A 16,759-nucleotide genomic window follows, 5' to 3' on the forward strand; every position below is an offset into this window, starting at 1 on the left:
AAAAAAACTCATCTATATATTGGATGGCTTGAGGGTGAGTAAACAATTGCAGAGTGAACTATTCCTTTAAAATATAAAAGTCATTTAAAAAAATAAAAAAATATAAAAAAAATTTAAATATTGACACTTCTTTAGGGAGATAACAGAAGTTGAAGTTAATATTTCTTGTGCAAACTCTGTTTTGAATTTCAATAGGGCTGCATAGATTCAGGACCTTGGACAGAGACACTGCAGTCGACGCTACTCTCCAGAACGTCTGTTCACGCACAGTGAATGCCATGGTTGGTTAAAGCTGCCTAATTGATTTGCCCATTCAAATATCTGAGGGAGGACAAATGGCTGCAAGTGACATTTAAAAGTCACTTTTGAAAGTATTTACTCAGTTAAAGGCATCTTAGATGGTATTTGAGAGAATACAGTCAAAGTGTCTCAATAGACTTGAAGTACTCTCTTAAAAATGGTTACTTCACAACCATATTCACTGGTAAAAACATTTTATAATGGATGTTTCTTTGAACATTAAACAGTTTTGTTATAGGTTCGCTAAAGCACCAGTGAATTCTGAAAAACTGTGGAACTTAAGTTGTGGAATTCTAATCTTTATTTTTAAAAGTGTCGCTTGTTGACAACAGTACGATCAATACATTTGTACAAAACCAAATGTCACTACCCCTATGCTCATTTTTCACAGACAGCGTTCCTTAAACACTAGAGGTTTTACTGAAGCAGTAAGACTGATATAAAAAATGAGGACATGGAGATTGTGATTAACAGTATGATTTATGATTTATGGGACTAAAGAGAATAGGGAGTTAAAGACCAGAAAATGAAAAGTCAGTGGTCATTCATTAAATGTCAACAAAATGTGTTAAATGTCTTTAATCTATTTCAAAGACTCATGTCTGCCATTTGCTTTCTGTCCTGCAACATTTAGTTTGTGTCTAAATTTAGTATTTCTGAGCCATGTGTCTCAAACTTTGATATAATGTCTAATAAAAATACACAGGAACGTGTCACAACCCTCCCTCAGCCATGATGTGTGGATGTTATATGTGACCCTGGAGCACAAACCCAGTCATACTGTAAGTAGCACGGGAATATTTGTAGCAATAGCCAATAATACATTGTATGGGTCAAAATTATTTATCAAATTATAATCAAGATTTTTCTTTTATGCCCAAAATCATTAGGATATTAAGTAAAGATCATGTTCCATGAAGATATTTTGTAAATTTCCTACCATAAATATTTTTTGCACCCTCAGATTCCAGATATAGTTGTATCTCAGCTAAATATTGTCCTATCCTAACAAACCATACATCAGTTGAAACCTTATTTATTCAGCTTTCAGCACGTGTAAATCTCAATTTCATAAAATTGACCCTTATGACTGGTTTTGTGGTCCAGGGTCACATATAAAATTCAAACAAGAGAACCTACTGATTCAGATCACACCAGTTCTGACATTTAACATCCATCAAAATTATCACAAATTAAATTAGCCTAAATAAATGTCAAATTATACTTTCTTAACCCAGAATTGTTTTTTGTTCCATAAATCCGATTTTTACAATTACTTTCACCTCATGAGGGTCAATAATAGTGATTTAGCTCATTTGCAATAGGTTTAACTGATGGAATTTACGGGTTAAATTGGTGAATAGCCTATACTATTAGTCAATGTTTGTTATGTCACTCATTTGTGAATTTCAAAGCAACACAACGCACATACATTACTGCGAAATTACTGGACTGCACATCTGACAGCAAAAACACCGTGTATCATCCTGTATTCTAACAATGTAACTTAGCTTTTGTTTAATCGGGACAGTCCAACCGAAAGGTTGGTCGCGTTATAACTGAGCTTTCGCACGGCTGAGGACGAGAAGTCGCCTATGCTGTCTCGGAATACAGCACAGAAAGAGAATGAACACACGAACCCCCGCGAGAATGTGTGTGTTTCAAAGCAACACAACGCGCATACATTACTGCAAAATTACTGGACTGCACATCTGACAGCAAAAACACCGTGTATCATCCTGTATTCTAACAATGTAGCTTAGCTTTTGTTTAATCGGGACAGTCCAACCGAAAGGTTGGTCGCGTTATAACTGAGCTTTCGCACGGCTGAGGACGAGAAGTCGCCTATGCTGTCTCGGAATACAGCACAGAAAGAGAATGAACACACGAACCCCCGCGAGAATGTGTGTGTGTGATGGAATAGAGAAGGCGCATGTGTGATGAGTGTGTAGTATATGTAGACACTGCCCACCGCTGTCGCGCTCCCCCCACCTTGCATGTCTACCGCCGGACGGAGTCGCACAAGGGTTCGTGCCACTGCAGGGGGAAAACCCGGCAAGAATGGATTTCTAACAACGTTTCTCCTTTCTTTCCTTTACCCAACTGACGTCATCCTCAATGTCTCTCACAAATTTGAACTAACAAAATGAGGATTTCTTGTAATCAGCTTTTACTGCTATTCTCTTGCGTTTGGGGACTTACTATGGGTGCTTTTCCGAGCAGCGTTCAAATCGGTAAGTACGGCGGTTCATCTCAAAAACACGAGCTTCACGTTAAGTGCGTTAAACTGTGTCAATTGAATGACAAAAATAAGACCGCCTGCATTGAGGTCAACTACGAATGTCAGTGCGCAAATAATGCGGTTGGAAGTAGGTTTTGTTGCATGACAGCAAAGGGTAATTTTGGGAGGAAATAGTTTTTTTTGATACTTTTTGTTTGTTTGTTTTTTAGCTGTCAACCAGATCATTTTGCCACGTTTTGGTTATGGCACCACTGCAGTGCTCTCCGTGGCTCAAATGGGATGTTGTTCTGAAGGTGGATCATCCTGAACCAGGGCATTAACGCAGTGAAAGTTTATTTATTTATAAATGAATGCTTGGTAAAAATTAAAATAATTTTGATATATATTCACAAAGCGACTTAAATGTCAGTTCACCACCTCGTCAATGGAAAGTGGTTTAATTTATTCCAATACTGCATCAAGCCCTATGTCATAAGCCCTGAGACTCTTGGTGCCTGTGAGATTCCTGATCTCTCTTATTGTTTGACCGAGAATAGCCTATGTAAAGTGTACTGTTATCTGAGGAATAGAATGCCATAATCACACTATAAAAATACATCAAATTTACAGTAAAAAACTGTCAGCTGTGCTTGTGTGAAATTCAATGTGGTGACGTTTCAGGCATTAAGGGAGGTGTTTTGTTGCCTTTTACATTTAGTATGTTTAGACATTATCATTGACTGATTATTGAAACAATTTAATTAATACTGAGTAACTTTGACAGAAAATAGCCAGTTAGTAAGTTATTTATTTTTAGTCAACGAAAATAGTTCCAAAAGTAGCCAGTGTTGCCAACTTATTTTCAGGGGAAGTTGCTAAAGGAAGGGCGATTTGTTGCTAAAAAGTTGCTAAATGATGTTGCGATGTCATTGCGCGATGACGTCGTTACGTAATCACGACGCAAAATTGTCACTGCATCAAATCTCAGCAAACATATTTTATATATGTTAATTTAGATTTGTTCGTAAAATAATATAAATGCATAATATAATATTAAAATATAAACAACTGTATTTTTAAATACAACATTTAATTGTTGAACACTTACACATGTTTTGAACAATTTAAGATTTTTTTTATTAGCTAACTTGTAAAACTACACATTCTGAGCAACAGTTTTAAGCAGTGTATTAGTATGCTACACTCTAAAAATCTGTACAAATAGGGCAAAATCTACTATGTTAATATGAAGGAATTTTCCGTATTGATTTTTCGCAGGTTTTTTACCTGCATTTTTAATTACGGATTGTATTTAGTGTTTTCGGGTTACAACAGATAATGTCCTGGAAAATTACTAGTACCTTTTCCATTTTTCTAGATATTTTTCTTACAGTGTACTAAGTGATCGACAATCGCAGGTACAAGCTAACAAGGTGTATCATTAATGAACAATTATTAAATTATTATTATTATTAATAAATTGAACAATTGCAAACAGCAAGTAACTTGATTCACGTGATGTGTGTACTCATCTTTGGTTTCCTCTTTTTGTGTAATTTAGATGAAAAATGTGTGCCTTTTTATTGTTTGAGTCACTTATTAAAAGTTGCTAAAAGTTGCCAAATAAATGTTAAAAATAGCTAAATTTGTTGCTAGATGCTTTTGGAAGAAAAGGTTGCTAGGGTAGTGTGAAAAGTTGCTAAATTTAGCAAGAAAATTGCTAAGTTGGCAACACTGAAAGTAGCCAAAGTGTCAAGCTTTTTGTGTCACTAAGCAACGTGCGGATTAAAAGCCAGAGTGGAACTGGAATGGAGCGATAGAGAGTACTTTGCTCTAAGCATACTGTAATCACTCAGCTCCAGCTACACTCCGGGTTTTCCATTTCATGCTCCCCGCCCACTATAGTGAGAGAACCCCACTTTGGAATGTAAAAGGTGTTAGCATATATATATTTTATTTATTTTTATTTTTTTTCTCAGAATACCCCATAAAATAGATTTGATTTTTCGTTTTCGATATCCGGCCAAATGTTCTCCCCTACACAATAAATGCTTGATATTATTGCACATTATAAAAAGTGTAAAATTTAAACAATAGGCTACATTATGAAAACTCTGGGGCAAGTTCAAGCTCAAACCGGTGTGCACCGTTTTGCTACGGTTTCCGGTTTGAACGACATGCATCAAAATAAATTCACAAGAGCAAGTATATTGATTGCACGTTTATTTGCATTAAAGGCAAAATAACTAAAATAATAAGAGCACATGTATAGATCTGGAACTTCTTTAAGTCTGTCTAAATATCATTTAGTAATTGCAATGTCTTCTGGTCCATATCCTTTCCTTAGGAAGGTGTGCTAAATACTGATTAATGTTACATAAAATACTATACATATTTATATGTTTTGCTATTGTATTATGGAGTGACACTTTCATAAACTTTTCTATACCCCTCTGATTATATAATGGTAAATATTACAATATCATAGCACAACAACAGTGATCAGCAATAATGTTAAGCCGAATACTCACAATAAAAATAATAAGGTCATATAGATCATAACACAGTCTTGGAGGTAAGAAGTGGATTATCCTTCACCTGAAATGTTTGTCTTTTCATCCTGAAATGCGAGGCAAATGTTGGATCACAATAATTAGGAACCACAGTTTCCACAAATCCCTTCATTTGATTGGAATGTTCTCTTTTATTCTGGAGGGCAAGGGCAGTGACTGTACCATCGAGCGTATTTTGCAGTATTAAACACGTATTTATACCGATTTCATCAGGCTCCGAAAATTCTTCAACAAGAACACAAAGAATGGCCTTCTCAGCTGCCATAGTTGCAACTATTGCGTCATCAGAACAGGGTGTTTAACGCACCACCGTTTCCGTTTAAAAAAACGTTTTGCACCGTTTTTGCCGGGGCTGAACGCAGCCCTGGTCACAGTTAAACATTGAAGGATTGAAGGATTTCAATTAAATGTACATTGCTTCCCATCTGGTTTATGCGCATGCGCACGTTTTCGCGCACGCAGATAAGACAGAAGTTTAAATGTATGTCGCTTGCTCTCAGGTCTCAGCACCCAGAAATACGCGCTATATATTCAGACAGACATCTACAGAGAAGAATATAACCAGAAAAGGCTAGTTTTTCGCTGGGAAAACAACTCTTGAGTTACAATACACGCATCTGCCTAAGCACCTGTCACATCAAACTGTGTTTATGAGCCTTTTGGAATCGTTTAATATAAAGTGCACTTCGTGCATTAGATAGGTCGTGCGCTTTCCTCTCAACAGTTTGCTTGCTCTGTGGCTTCAACCATTGGTTATTTTTAAATGCATTTTTCCATTAAAATGCGTTTTTGTAAAGTTACTGCACTAATAGAGTTTCTCTGTGCACGACAAGTAGACGCAGATCAATAATGAAATTTGACGAGTATTTTCATTATCGATTAGTCGTTGTAGCGTTGAAGACCTCATTTTGGCAATACTTTTAAGTAAACTACATGCATTTTCTTGGTGAATGTGTAGTATGAATTTTCACCGATAATAATAATGGCAATTCTTTCTCTACTTTGCTTTTTCAGCAAAAAAAACAAAAACAAAACATACACATACAGTAGCCTATTATACAGTAAAAAATGGACATATGGAAATATTATTATATAAAATATAATCCCAAAACAATGTTTTTTAATCGTATATGGTAAGTCTATCTAATTACTAGATTATTATTTGTACTTTTTTACACAAAATTTTTAATACACAATCTTTATTTGAATCTTCCAGAGAGAGATGTCATATATGTGCATAATGGGGTTATTCGCCTGTGAAAGCTAACTGAAGTGTGCAAGTGTGCACTTGACTCATCTGATGTGGCATGTTACTTGAATTTCAGTATCCTTGAACCATGTGTTTTTTTTTGTACTCATATCTCTTTTTCTTCTTAATCAAATAGCCAGTTTTCTATATGACGTTTTTGGTGCAATGTGTTATTTCCCCCTCTCTTTCACTTCTCCTCCTCTCTTCTTTCTTTCTCGCTACACTCTCTCTCTCTCCTGCAGGCGGGCTGTTCATCAGGAACACAGATCAGGAGTACACTGCCTTTCGGTTGGCTATTTTTCTTCACAACACAAGCCCTAATGCATCTGAGGCCCCCTTTAACCTGGTACCCCACGTGGACAACATTGAGACTGCCAACAGCTTCGCTGTGACCAATGCCTGTGAGTGCAACCTGAGGCTGCATACTGGATATTTACATGAATGCTGTTTTAGCCAGAGAAATAGAGAAAGTACAGTAGGGGATATTGTTGGTAGACCTAGAGTTGGTTTGGATTAAATCCTATTTGAATAGCACACCGTTTAAGCCAATGATAATCATACCTGTGATGTGAACTGAACACATATTAGGGCAGCACAGGCCCTCCATGCATTGTGATAGGGATTGCCTGGCCCCCATCCAGTCAGCACTGGTGTCTCTTTGTAAAATCTGTCCTCCGGCTCTCAGCTGGCACAAATACAGGCTAAGTGCGTGTAGTGTACAATATATTCGTGTATGCACCCTTCCCCCAATGCCCTGAGCAGGGCGTTTTCACTGTGTGTTCATGTGTGTGAATGTTTGAATGCATTTGCTTGTGTTCTGCTGACATATGTGCTGGCATTGCATAAATTGAGTTTGTGTTCAGATTTTGCAGTAATACAGTCTAGGTCTGCCATAATTTGCTTGTAAACCCCTTCTGGCGTTTCTGCTTTGTGGTCCCATGTTTAGGCCTGTGGGCCAGAATGGTGATTGTCCATCAAGCCAGATCCATGATGATGTCGCATAAAGGTGTACCATATTTTCCCGAACGTCTTTTTGCCATTTCCCATCATGCTAAGTGGTTTTTGACATAGGGTCAGAGGGTAATAGTGAAGATCAGCCACGGTTGTGCCTGGACTTCCGGTTCTTCCTCCTTGTGCCCAGTTCAATTGCTATCTTTGTCACGTAATGTTCAATGCTCAGCTCTAACCACAGCATACAGTGTTCCTTATTTTCTTGTTATCTACTGTGCTGTGATATGAAGTGATACGAGGACCTGTGCTTCCCAGACAATTGTGTTTTGTGGAAAGTTTGAAAATATGCAGCACAAGAAATGTATTTCTTTAACTTCTAGCAAAGACAGCATCATAAACCCCATGCAATTAAAATTGGAGTTTTGCAGCGTTTCTGTTACTTTTAAAGCCGTCTGGTGTACAGCTGATTGAAGCAGATACACACATTTAAAATTTACAGTCACTCTCTTCCAGGAAAATGGAGGAATATTTTGATGACTCATATTGCACTACACAGTTCTGGTCGAATTAAATGCTCTCTAGAGAGAATGAATGTCAGTGAGAGATGTTTTGCACTGTATGCTACTGTTTTCCAGTTAAATTTATGTATTAAACTAGCGTTTATGCTGTGAAATGTTCAGTTTGTAAAAAAAAAAAAATATTTTAGTAAATTTTCTAATAAATTTATTTGTATTTTCATTACATTTGATAGAATTGTTCAAGTATTTTTATTTAGTTTTCTAGTAAATCTTTTTGTCACAAAAATGTTTTGTAAAGAAAACTTAAGTTCATGAAAAATATTAATATTTCTAGAAAATATAGAAATATATTAGAAATTTTCTAGTAAATTTCTATTCAGTTTTTTTATAAATTTTTTCACAAAAAATGTTATAAAGAAAACAAAAAAGGTCATGAAAAATATCAATCTTTCTAGAAAAAACTATATATACAGTGGGTACGGAAAGTATTCAGACCCCCTTAAATTTTTCACTCTTTGTTATATTGCAGCTGAAAGGTAGTAAGGACATCAATAAAATAGTTAATGTGACATCAGTGGTTCAACCTTAATTTTATGAAGCTACAAGAATACTTTTTTTGCGAATACTTTTTGAAAACAAAAATATCGCCTTAACTCAATAATTCTTCTCTCTAATGGCCAGCCAAAAAGATTTAAGAAACTGATTTGAACTTGCTTGTGACTTAGTTGTTTAATTAGATTTGTTCTGTAATTTGGAAACTAGTGATGGACCAAAATTTTAGCTACTGAAAGTATCTGAAACAGCAAAAATAATACATTTGACATTTTTTCCAAAATATGGAGTCTGACATATCAGGTCTGAAATACTGAGGGACTGTTAATTGCTGAAAAATGTTGCTACGACTTTTTTACCACATGTGAACATCGTGCACAGCATAAAAACTTCAGTTACCCAATCACCCAAATTTATGTCCAGGTAACCAAAACTTTGAAAAACCAAAAAAAAAAAAAAAAAAGAGAGAGACAGCAAGCTAGCAAGAAACAAAGGCAAAATAATGATGGAACACTGCACATGCACGATTGAGAGGCGGGAGACAAAGAAAGAAAGAGGCTGCAGTTTAGCCCCCAGGCTTGTTGCTTATTGCTGCTGAGCTGGACTCTGGCTAATTAGTTATTAGATTGCAAAGATGTGCAGGAACAAGCTTTAATTAGGTTAGTGGCTGCAGACAATTATGTTGTTATGGCAAATAAATACTTAAAATAAGTAAATATTCTTTAGGCCAGTGAAAATCAGAACTACTGAACCAACTGTGAAAAAATCTTTACTGTTGAGCCCTGTTGAGCACCGACTACAAGTAGTAAATCATGTTTTATAGCTGTGACTAAAGTATTGTGGCTGTTTTAAACAAAAAGGACAATCCTTCCAATGTCCTGCCCACAACTTTCTGTTTCCCCGCTCTCATTAAGCGATTTCATATGATCTTCATTTTCCTTATTTTGACATTTATGTTATCAGACGCGCTATTTCAACACTCCGTCAACACTTCCTCGCCGCTACACAAATTCTTACACTCCTCATCCGGTGTCATAACATGCTGTGTTCTCCACACTCTGAGACCCGTCCCTGATGATAGAGTCGGCCCCTTGAGCGATAATGATGAATTTGTCTGAAATTTATATAGCCCATTGAACCTTCTCAGCAGATTAAATGCACACGCCGCCATCGTGGTAATTCGAGCCAGCCTGATAAGTTCCTGTCCTATTACTGTGTATGAACAATTGGTTTCAGTTAAACAGATTAATTGCCCGGTCCGTCACTCGCCATTTTGAGCTCAGTGTAAATCACTGCAGAGGAGCGGCAGCCCTGCTTGTGCAGTAGTCAGACTACCAGCGGTCTGATGTGGAATGCCACATCCTCGGCGTCTCTCAGCCTTTCCTTCCTCTGTGGCTGTCTGCAGCTCTGTTTGCAGTGTGTTGCACATGATGGCATTTATTCCTCACTGGGGAGCCAACGCTGCCACGGGAGGATGAGTAGAGGACAGATTATTCGCTCCCAATGATCTTTCTGCTTTCAGCCGCCTGTTTCTTTCCCTCCATCCTCTCAGTTCTGCAGTGTTATTTTACACAGTCGATTGTTAAATTAAGTGGGGAATGACAAATGCGTGTTTTTGGGGGGGTGAGGGGCAATTTTGCATAGTAGGGATTTGTGTGACCTCTAGGACAGCCGTGCAAGTGGCCATGTTTTCAGCTTCTCGGCAGTGGGTATGTCAACTCAGCAGCATAGTGCTGATACAAGCCTCTTTTTGTGTAATTCAGTCATAGCCGAGACAAGTTTGTTTCCTACCGTCGTATCAGTGTGCATGATAGCATCGCCACATGGGCATATGCCCCTCTCCACAGAGCTACGCTCAACCTATTTACTCGCAGCGCCACATGAGTGAATGCTGCTTTATAATATGAGCACGGCAGCTGGATGAAGTGTTATTGGTGCTTTTAAATGGTTTATAAAAAGGTCAGCAAGTAAAAGTTTGTGATATGTACGTTTGTTGTGGTAGTTTCCAGTTATTCTTACCCCAGAGTCTTATGCTGTATTAGATAGCTCCGATATCTGAAATATTGTGCTACTAGAGCAGGGCTTGGTGTAAAATGGTCACAAATGTGACACAAAATGAAAAAAAAGAAAAAGAATTCAATTCAAATTCTAGGCCTAGTCAAAAATGACATTTCTGTCATTAAATACTCACTCTCATGTCGTTCTAAACCCTGTAAGACTTTCCTTCATCTTCAGAACACAAATTAAGATATTTTTGATGAAATGCAAAAGATTTCTGACCCTGCATAGACAGCAATGCAACTACCACATTCAAGGCCCTGAAAGGTAGTAAGGACATCAATAAAATAGTTAATGTGACATCAGTGGTTCAACCTTAATTTTATGAAGCTACAAGAATACTTTTTTTGCGAATACTTTTTGAAAACAAAAATATCGCCTTAACTCAATAATTCTTCTCTCTAATGGCCAGCCAAAAAGATTTAAGAAACTGATTTGAACTTGCTTGTGACTTAGTTGTTTAATTAGATTTGTTCTGTAATTTGGAAACTAGTGATGGACCAAAATTTTAGCTACTGAAAGTATCTGAAACAGCAAAAATAATAAAAAAAAAAAAAAAGGTATAAATGAAATGTTCATCCAAAATTTCGAAAAGTTGTTTTGACCTTATATCTGATGCATGCCATTACAAGTAATAAACATTGTAGCCAAATTTCATATTTTAAATTGTATATTTACTGGGTCAACTACTTCCACAAACCTCATGACCCTGGCCCTCCATCCCTCCCTCTTGTGGCCTAATGGTTAGAGAGTCAGACTTGTAACCCAAAGGTCGTGGGTTTGATTTTCAGCATGGCAGGACTTGTAGGTGGAGGGAGTGAATAAACAGCGCTCCCTTCCACCTTCATTACCCACAACTGAGGTGTCCTTGGGCAAGGCACCAAACCCCCTCTTGGTGTAGGTTCACTACTCACTGCTGTGTGTGTGCACTAGGATGGGTTAAATGCAGAGCACAAATAAGGATCCAACAACAAACATGGTTTTTAATATATTTTGCACATTTGCTGTCTGACTTGAGTGGAATGACTTTATGCTAGGGCCTAAGTCAAAATGTTGCATTTGATTTTTTGATGCACCCTAGTGCTCATATTTCTTTATAAGACATGGATTAAATTTCTCATTTCGTATGGATTTGTTTTACAATGCCTTTATGACCGTTTTGGATCTTTCTAAATTTCATTTGAACCCAAGTCTAAAGGTGTAGTCACATTAGTGACATTTTGCATGCAAAAAGGCACATCATCCATTGTGTTGAAATTAAAGCTGTCAAATGATTAATCGCAATTAATCGCATCCAAAAATGAATTTTTTTGTTTACATAATATATGTGTGTGTACTCTGTATATTTATTATGTATATATAGCCTACATACACACATACAGTATATATTTTGAAAATATTTACATGTATATGTTTATATTATTTATATTACAGATAAATACATTTAATATATAAACAGCATATTTTTCTTCAATACATGTATGTGTGTGTATTTATATAGACATAATAAATATACACAGTACACACACATATATTATGTAAACAAAAACTTTTATTTTGTATGCGATTAATTGCGATTAATTGTTTGACAGCACTAGTTGAAATGTATACAAATTAGCTCACACAGAGCTCACATCAGCGCATGACCAACTTGAAGACGGGCGAACATCGCACGAAACTCCCGAACATCTGAATTCATATTAAAATGACTGGATTTTGCTCACAAAATTTCACAGATTAACAGTAAATGTGACTTCACCTTACTTTGGTATGACATGAAGGTGATTAAACAATGACAGAACTGTAATTTTTGGAATATTTTGGTAATTTTTGGATTTCACTATTGGAAACTAAAAATGTCATTTGGCTTTTCAGTTTTTCATTTTAAAAGCCTGTGGCTCCCTAGTAATTTTTTTTAGTCTGGCTTTGTTTTCATTGACCTTGATGTTAGAAAAAAATGATAATATCTGCACCACTGCACTCCACTACAAGCTGCCTGACTCTGGCTCAACCAATGGCATGAGTTTGGGTTGAGACTACTTGCCAAACTATGAGACATTATTTTTCAGACCCCCTTGACAGCCACTAAGTGCCCTTGAGTCACCCTTTTTCTTATTATGTGCAGTTTTGTTTGGTGCCGTTGGTGGTACAGAGACAAAGAACTTCACGTTTAGTGTGCAAGTATATGCTCTTTCATTTATTGTACTCTTTCATTTGTCTATTCAGATCAGAGACACAATTCTCTGAACAGATTGTTAGAGGGTATAATGGGAGGAGCTGTAAAACTGTATGGAAGCAGTGTGCAAAATAATATCTTCAGCAGTGCCTTTGTTCTGCTCCATCTGGTTTTAAAATGTATGAAGCTTTCAATCAGGCCTCTATGAACACCTCAAGAGTCTCTTTGCTTTGTTTGGTCTGTCAACAGAGATGATTACATGCCAAACAGATAGGACTGTGTCCATGTGTGTGTTTAAAGCCACAATGTCCCTCTGTCCCCATCATTCTCTCAGAAGGCTTTCTCTTCCAAGGGGTTTGGCTAACCGAAAAGAAAAAAAGATAGAGAAACTGCACAAGCCAAGCGGTGACGAAAATAGCCAGGGTCTTGGGGGGACTCTTTCTCCAGATTGGATCCCTCTGTGAACAGAATCCATCCCATATCACAGTTCCTCCCTCTGTCTCACTCTTTCTATATCATGCATATAGTATTTCAACATGGTAACTCTCTGTCTGTCTTTCCTTCAACTTGCTCATTAATGCGTGGGTCTAATGTTTGCATAAGTCTCACTGTAATTCCTGAATCAATAGTTGTTTCCTGCGGCCATCTGCAGTGAGAGCGAAGAGGGGCTGAAAATCTCCAATGATCTCAAGTTGTTTGATGGAGAGTCATGCTTCCTACTTGCAGCTCCAATTCTCCTTTTATTGACAGAATGATATGTGTATTGACAAAGATTTGTCAATAATTTAAAGCTGTGTCAAAATAGGAAATTCTCCTTTTGTCTTCATTAGGTGTTTTTTAAATTTTTGATGCCAGGGAGATATGTTGATCTCCTTGATATGTTGAAACCTACAATTACAAAGGCAACCTGAAATAAAATGAAATAAACCTGAAATGAAACATAAAATTATTTCTGACAGTAGAATAAAATAATTATGATTAATCTTATGACTTGAGACCAGTCTTTAGAAAACATGATGTTAAATATGATTTATTTTTTGATTGATTTGCATTTTTTACACTGAAAAATCTGAATAATAAATAAACAAACTAATTAATTAATTAATTAATTAATAACATCAAATCTGTAACCCCTTGCAGCCTTCTTGGGGTCCCTGAACCCCAGTTTGAAAACCCCTGTCCAAGTAGTTGTTTTACAGAATATCTGTATTGTGTATTCATTACTTTCTTTGTCTGTCTTCATCAAAACTCTGCAATGTGCCGACATGTTTTAGTAAATGCGTGGTAGAGTCTCCTTTTGCACTCTGCTGAGCCATTTCCTCTCCTCTCCCCTGGAGGCAGGGCTCTGGACACCCTTTAAGTGGTTGGGATTCACCTCGTGATTGAAAGTCTCGGGCGGCTGGCTCTCTGAGGATCCTGGGCAGTATTTTTGGGTTTGGTTAGATCCTCCTGCTTCAGTGGGCTCCGCCGTCCATCTGAATGAGTTCCGGTGAGGATCTGTAAATAATGAAGGGATGGAGGTGACTGTTTGGGCTATTGGGAATGTTGGAGAGGAAGGAGGGGTATGTAACGGTGCAGGGTTTCCTCGAACAAGACATTAATATGGCCAGACAGTGCAGAGAACACTACAAACTACTAACGAAAATCAGAACTGTATTGAAGCTATGTAATGGAACAGGATATTTTTAAATATTTAAATATTAACAGCAGATTTTTACTATATTTTGTTACAATGATACTGAAAATTCAGCTTTGCCATCACAGGAATATATTTTATTTTAAAATGTATTCAAATATAAAACATTAAGTAAGAGGTTTTGATCAAATAAGTGCATGTAAGCATAAGATACTTTTTTCAAAAACAAAAAACCTTTGAATGGTATTGTATAAGATATGGGTGAGTTTAGATTCTAAATAGGTACTACTTCTCAGCACTGATACCCCAAAATTAATTGGAGAGTATGTTTTCACATTTACTATTATTGGTCCATTTTTTTCTTCTGTTCGGCTCTCACAGAGCAGTCATTTTTTTTAATCCAAATTAAATTTTCCCCATGATTAAAAAAAAGTTTGGTTGTTCCCCAAAGCGCTCTTGAGAAATCTGTTAACTAGTGTGTTTGCCGAGGCCAGATATTTTCTATGGATTTTTTTCAGTGGGCTCTGCTGCATCTATCTTAGTGCTGTGCCAATATCTCCACAGATTAGAGCCTTTGTTTGCGCCTCAAAGTGTTCGCTTCACTGAGCAGCTGTCTCCGTCGAGGCCAGGTAGAGCCGATAGATTTGAAACCCTCTGAACCGCTTTCAAAGTCCCTTTCTCTCCCCGTGGGATTCGTACCTATGGCACCTTCCTCTGTCCTTCAAGCTGTGCTTCAGAAACATGGCGGGGCTGGAATGATGGATCACCTTAGACCCACGCACAAGGACGTCAGGCAGGCAGGGATGGGTTGATGCAGGGGACGGGGTGGCTGTCCGTCAACTCTCCTCTGGCAGGTCCAGTGCTTTGTCAGCCTCCTTTAATGATTTTTGCCAGCGGATCAGACCGACGCTACAGCGGAAACAGAGATGCACGGTCCCCTTGCACGTGGTTGTGGATGTTAGGAGGGGTCAGGGTAGACTCATGAAGGAAATATTTTATGCTGGACCACCATAACGTCACTCTTATGCATTCCAAGTTCAGTAGGAGAAAAACCTTAACATATTTTGGATATTATCACCTCTTTAAATGTATAAATTTGCTTGGAAATTGCTCAGTCTATTTTATTATATGTATGTTACTGATAAACAAGTATAGATATTTTTGTCAAGGGCCAATGGTAGTACTTCTTAAAGGCATAGTTCACTCAAAACTGAACATTCTGTCATTATTTACTCACCCTCATGTTGTTTCAAACCTGTATGACTTTTTTCTTCTTCTGTGGAACATAAAAGAAGTTGTTTTGAGGAATGTTGGTAACAATTGTGGTGACCATTGACTTCCATTGTATTGTGGAACCACATGAGGTTAAGTAAATAATGAAGATGGCAACTTTTCAGTGTTTCACTAAGTAGGAAAGAGATTTTAGAGCTTCTGTGGAGGGGAAGAATTTTAGCAAATAACGAATAAATGAAGGCCTGTTTGCACCGAGAACAAAACTATAAAGATAAATATATTAGCGTCCACACCAACACACAATAATGTTATGAATAGTATTATCATCTGCTGTTTTAAATGCTCAAGCTCTTTAAAGTCATGTTTTTATCATTAATTACCTAGAAAAAAAAAATTCTGAAAGTGATTCCAACAATAGTGTTCCTCTGTCTTGTTATCATTATCTACCTTATTTTTCACCACAGTAAGCTATTTCCTTTAAATGTACAAGACTTACGATTCATTAGCTGCTATGGGTAAATAACTAGCAAAGTGCAGTAGACGGTAAAACTTTGAATACTATACCAGTATGTTTATGATTATAATAATAAATAAAAGTAATATGATAGCAAATACCAATTAGCATCATCAAGCAGTATAACAGACTGTTTTCGTACCGCTAAAATGACTGGAAGCCTTGCGCATTTAAATAAAAAATGTACCCACACTTACGTTAAAAATGAGGCCTTTATAAGTAATGGAATCCTAAATAACGCATTACAAGAGTTTTGTGTTGGTTTTGCAGGACAAAAGTCGCTAATGTGATGTTTCTAAGTATAGTGTTGAATGTTACAGCAGGAAACTTGGCAGAATCAGTACAATGAGATTGGGAAAATCAAGTTTGATGAGGTCTCTGGATTCTCATCAATGCAATTAAGAATCATCCTGATTATGAATACATTTGCCATGACTGATGATGGCTTTAAACAAGATGGAGTCACAAAGTATTTCTACAAAATATGGCCTCTGCTGGCTTATTTCCATTTGTGTCGCTATTCTTCAGAGGATTGGGCAGTGAATATGATCTCCTCATCCCAAGCTGTCCCGATTTGCCCCGTGATTCAGATAGCAGCAATTGATAAGTAAGATATATGCATCATCTCTGGTTATTTTTATAACTGAATCACATTTCTTGGGTAATGAGAGAACAACATGACATATGCATCTAGGCCTGTCACGATAACAACATTTTGTTGTGCGATATATTGCCCCAGAAATAATTGCGATAAGCGATATTATTGTCATTTTAAAAA

At 37.0% G+C, this 16,759-nt stretch overlaps 1 protein-coding gene across 1 annotated transcript in view; it reads left to right on the forward strand.

Annotated features, from left to right (window-relative positions):
• The first annotated feature begins 2,214 nt into the window (after positions 1 to 2,214).
• The window catches only part of LOC107681140 (glutamate receptor 4-like), a 105,082-nt gene continuing 90,537 nt past the window's right edge, over positions 2,215 to 16,759 (forward strand). The window contains exons 1-2 of the mRNA XM_016477315.1: positions 2,215 to 2,534; positions 6,586 to 6,744. Of these exons, the coding sequence (XP_016332801.1) occupies positions 2,447 to 2,534; positions 6,586 to 6,744 (247 nt within the window). The 5' untranslated portion in view covers positions 2,215 to 2,446. The remainder of the gene's footprint in view (positions 2,535 to 6,585; positions 6,745 to 16,759) is intronic.

This window comes from Sinocyclocheilus anshuiensis, unplaced genomic scaffold, assembly GCF_001515605.1.
Source record: "Sinocyclocheilus anshuiensis isolate Anshui unplaced genomic scaffold, SAMN03320099.WGS_v1.1 scaffold412, whole genome shotgun sequence".
In the NCBI taxonomy this organism is placed as follows: domain Eukaryota; kingdom Metazoa; phylum Chordata; class Actinopteri; order Cypriniformes; family Cyprinidae; genus Sinocyclocheilus; species Sinocyclocheilus anshuiensis.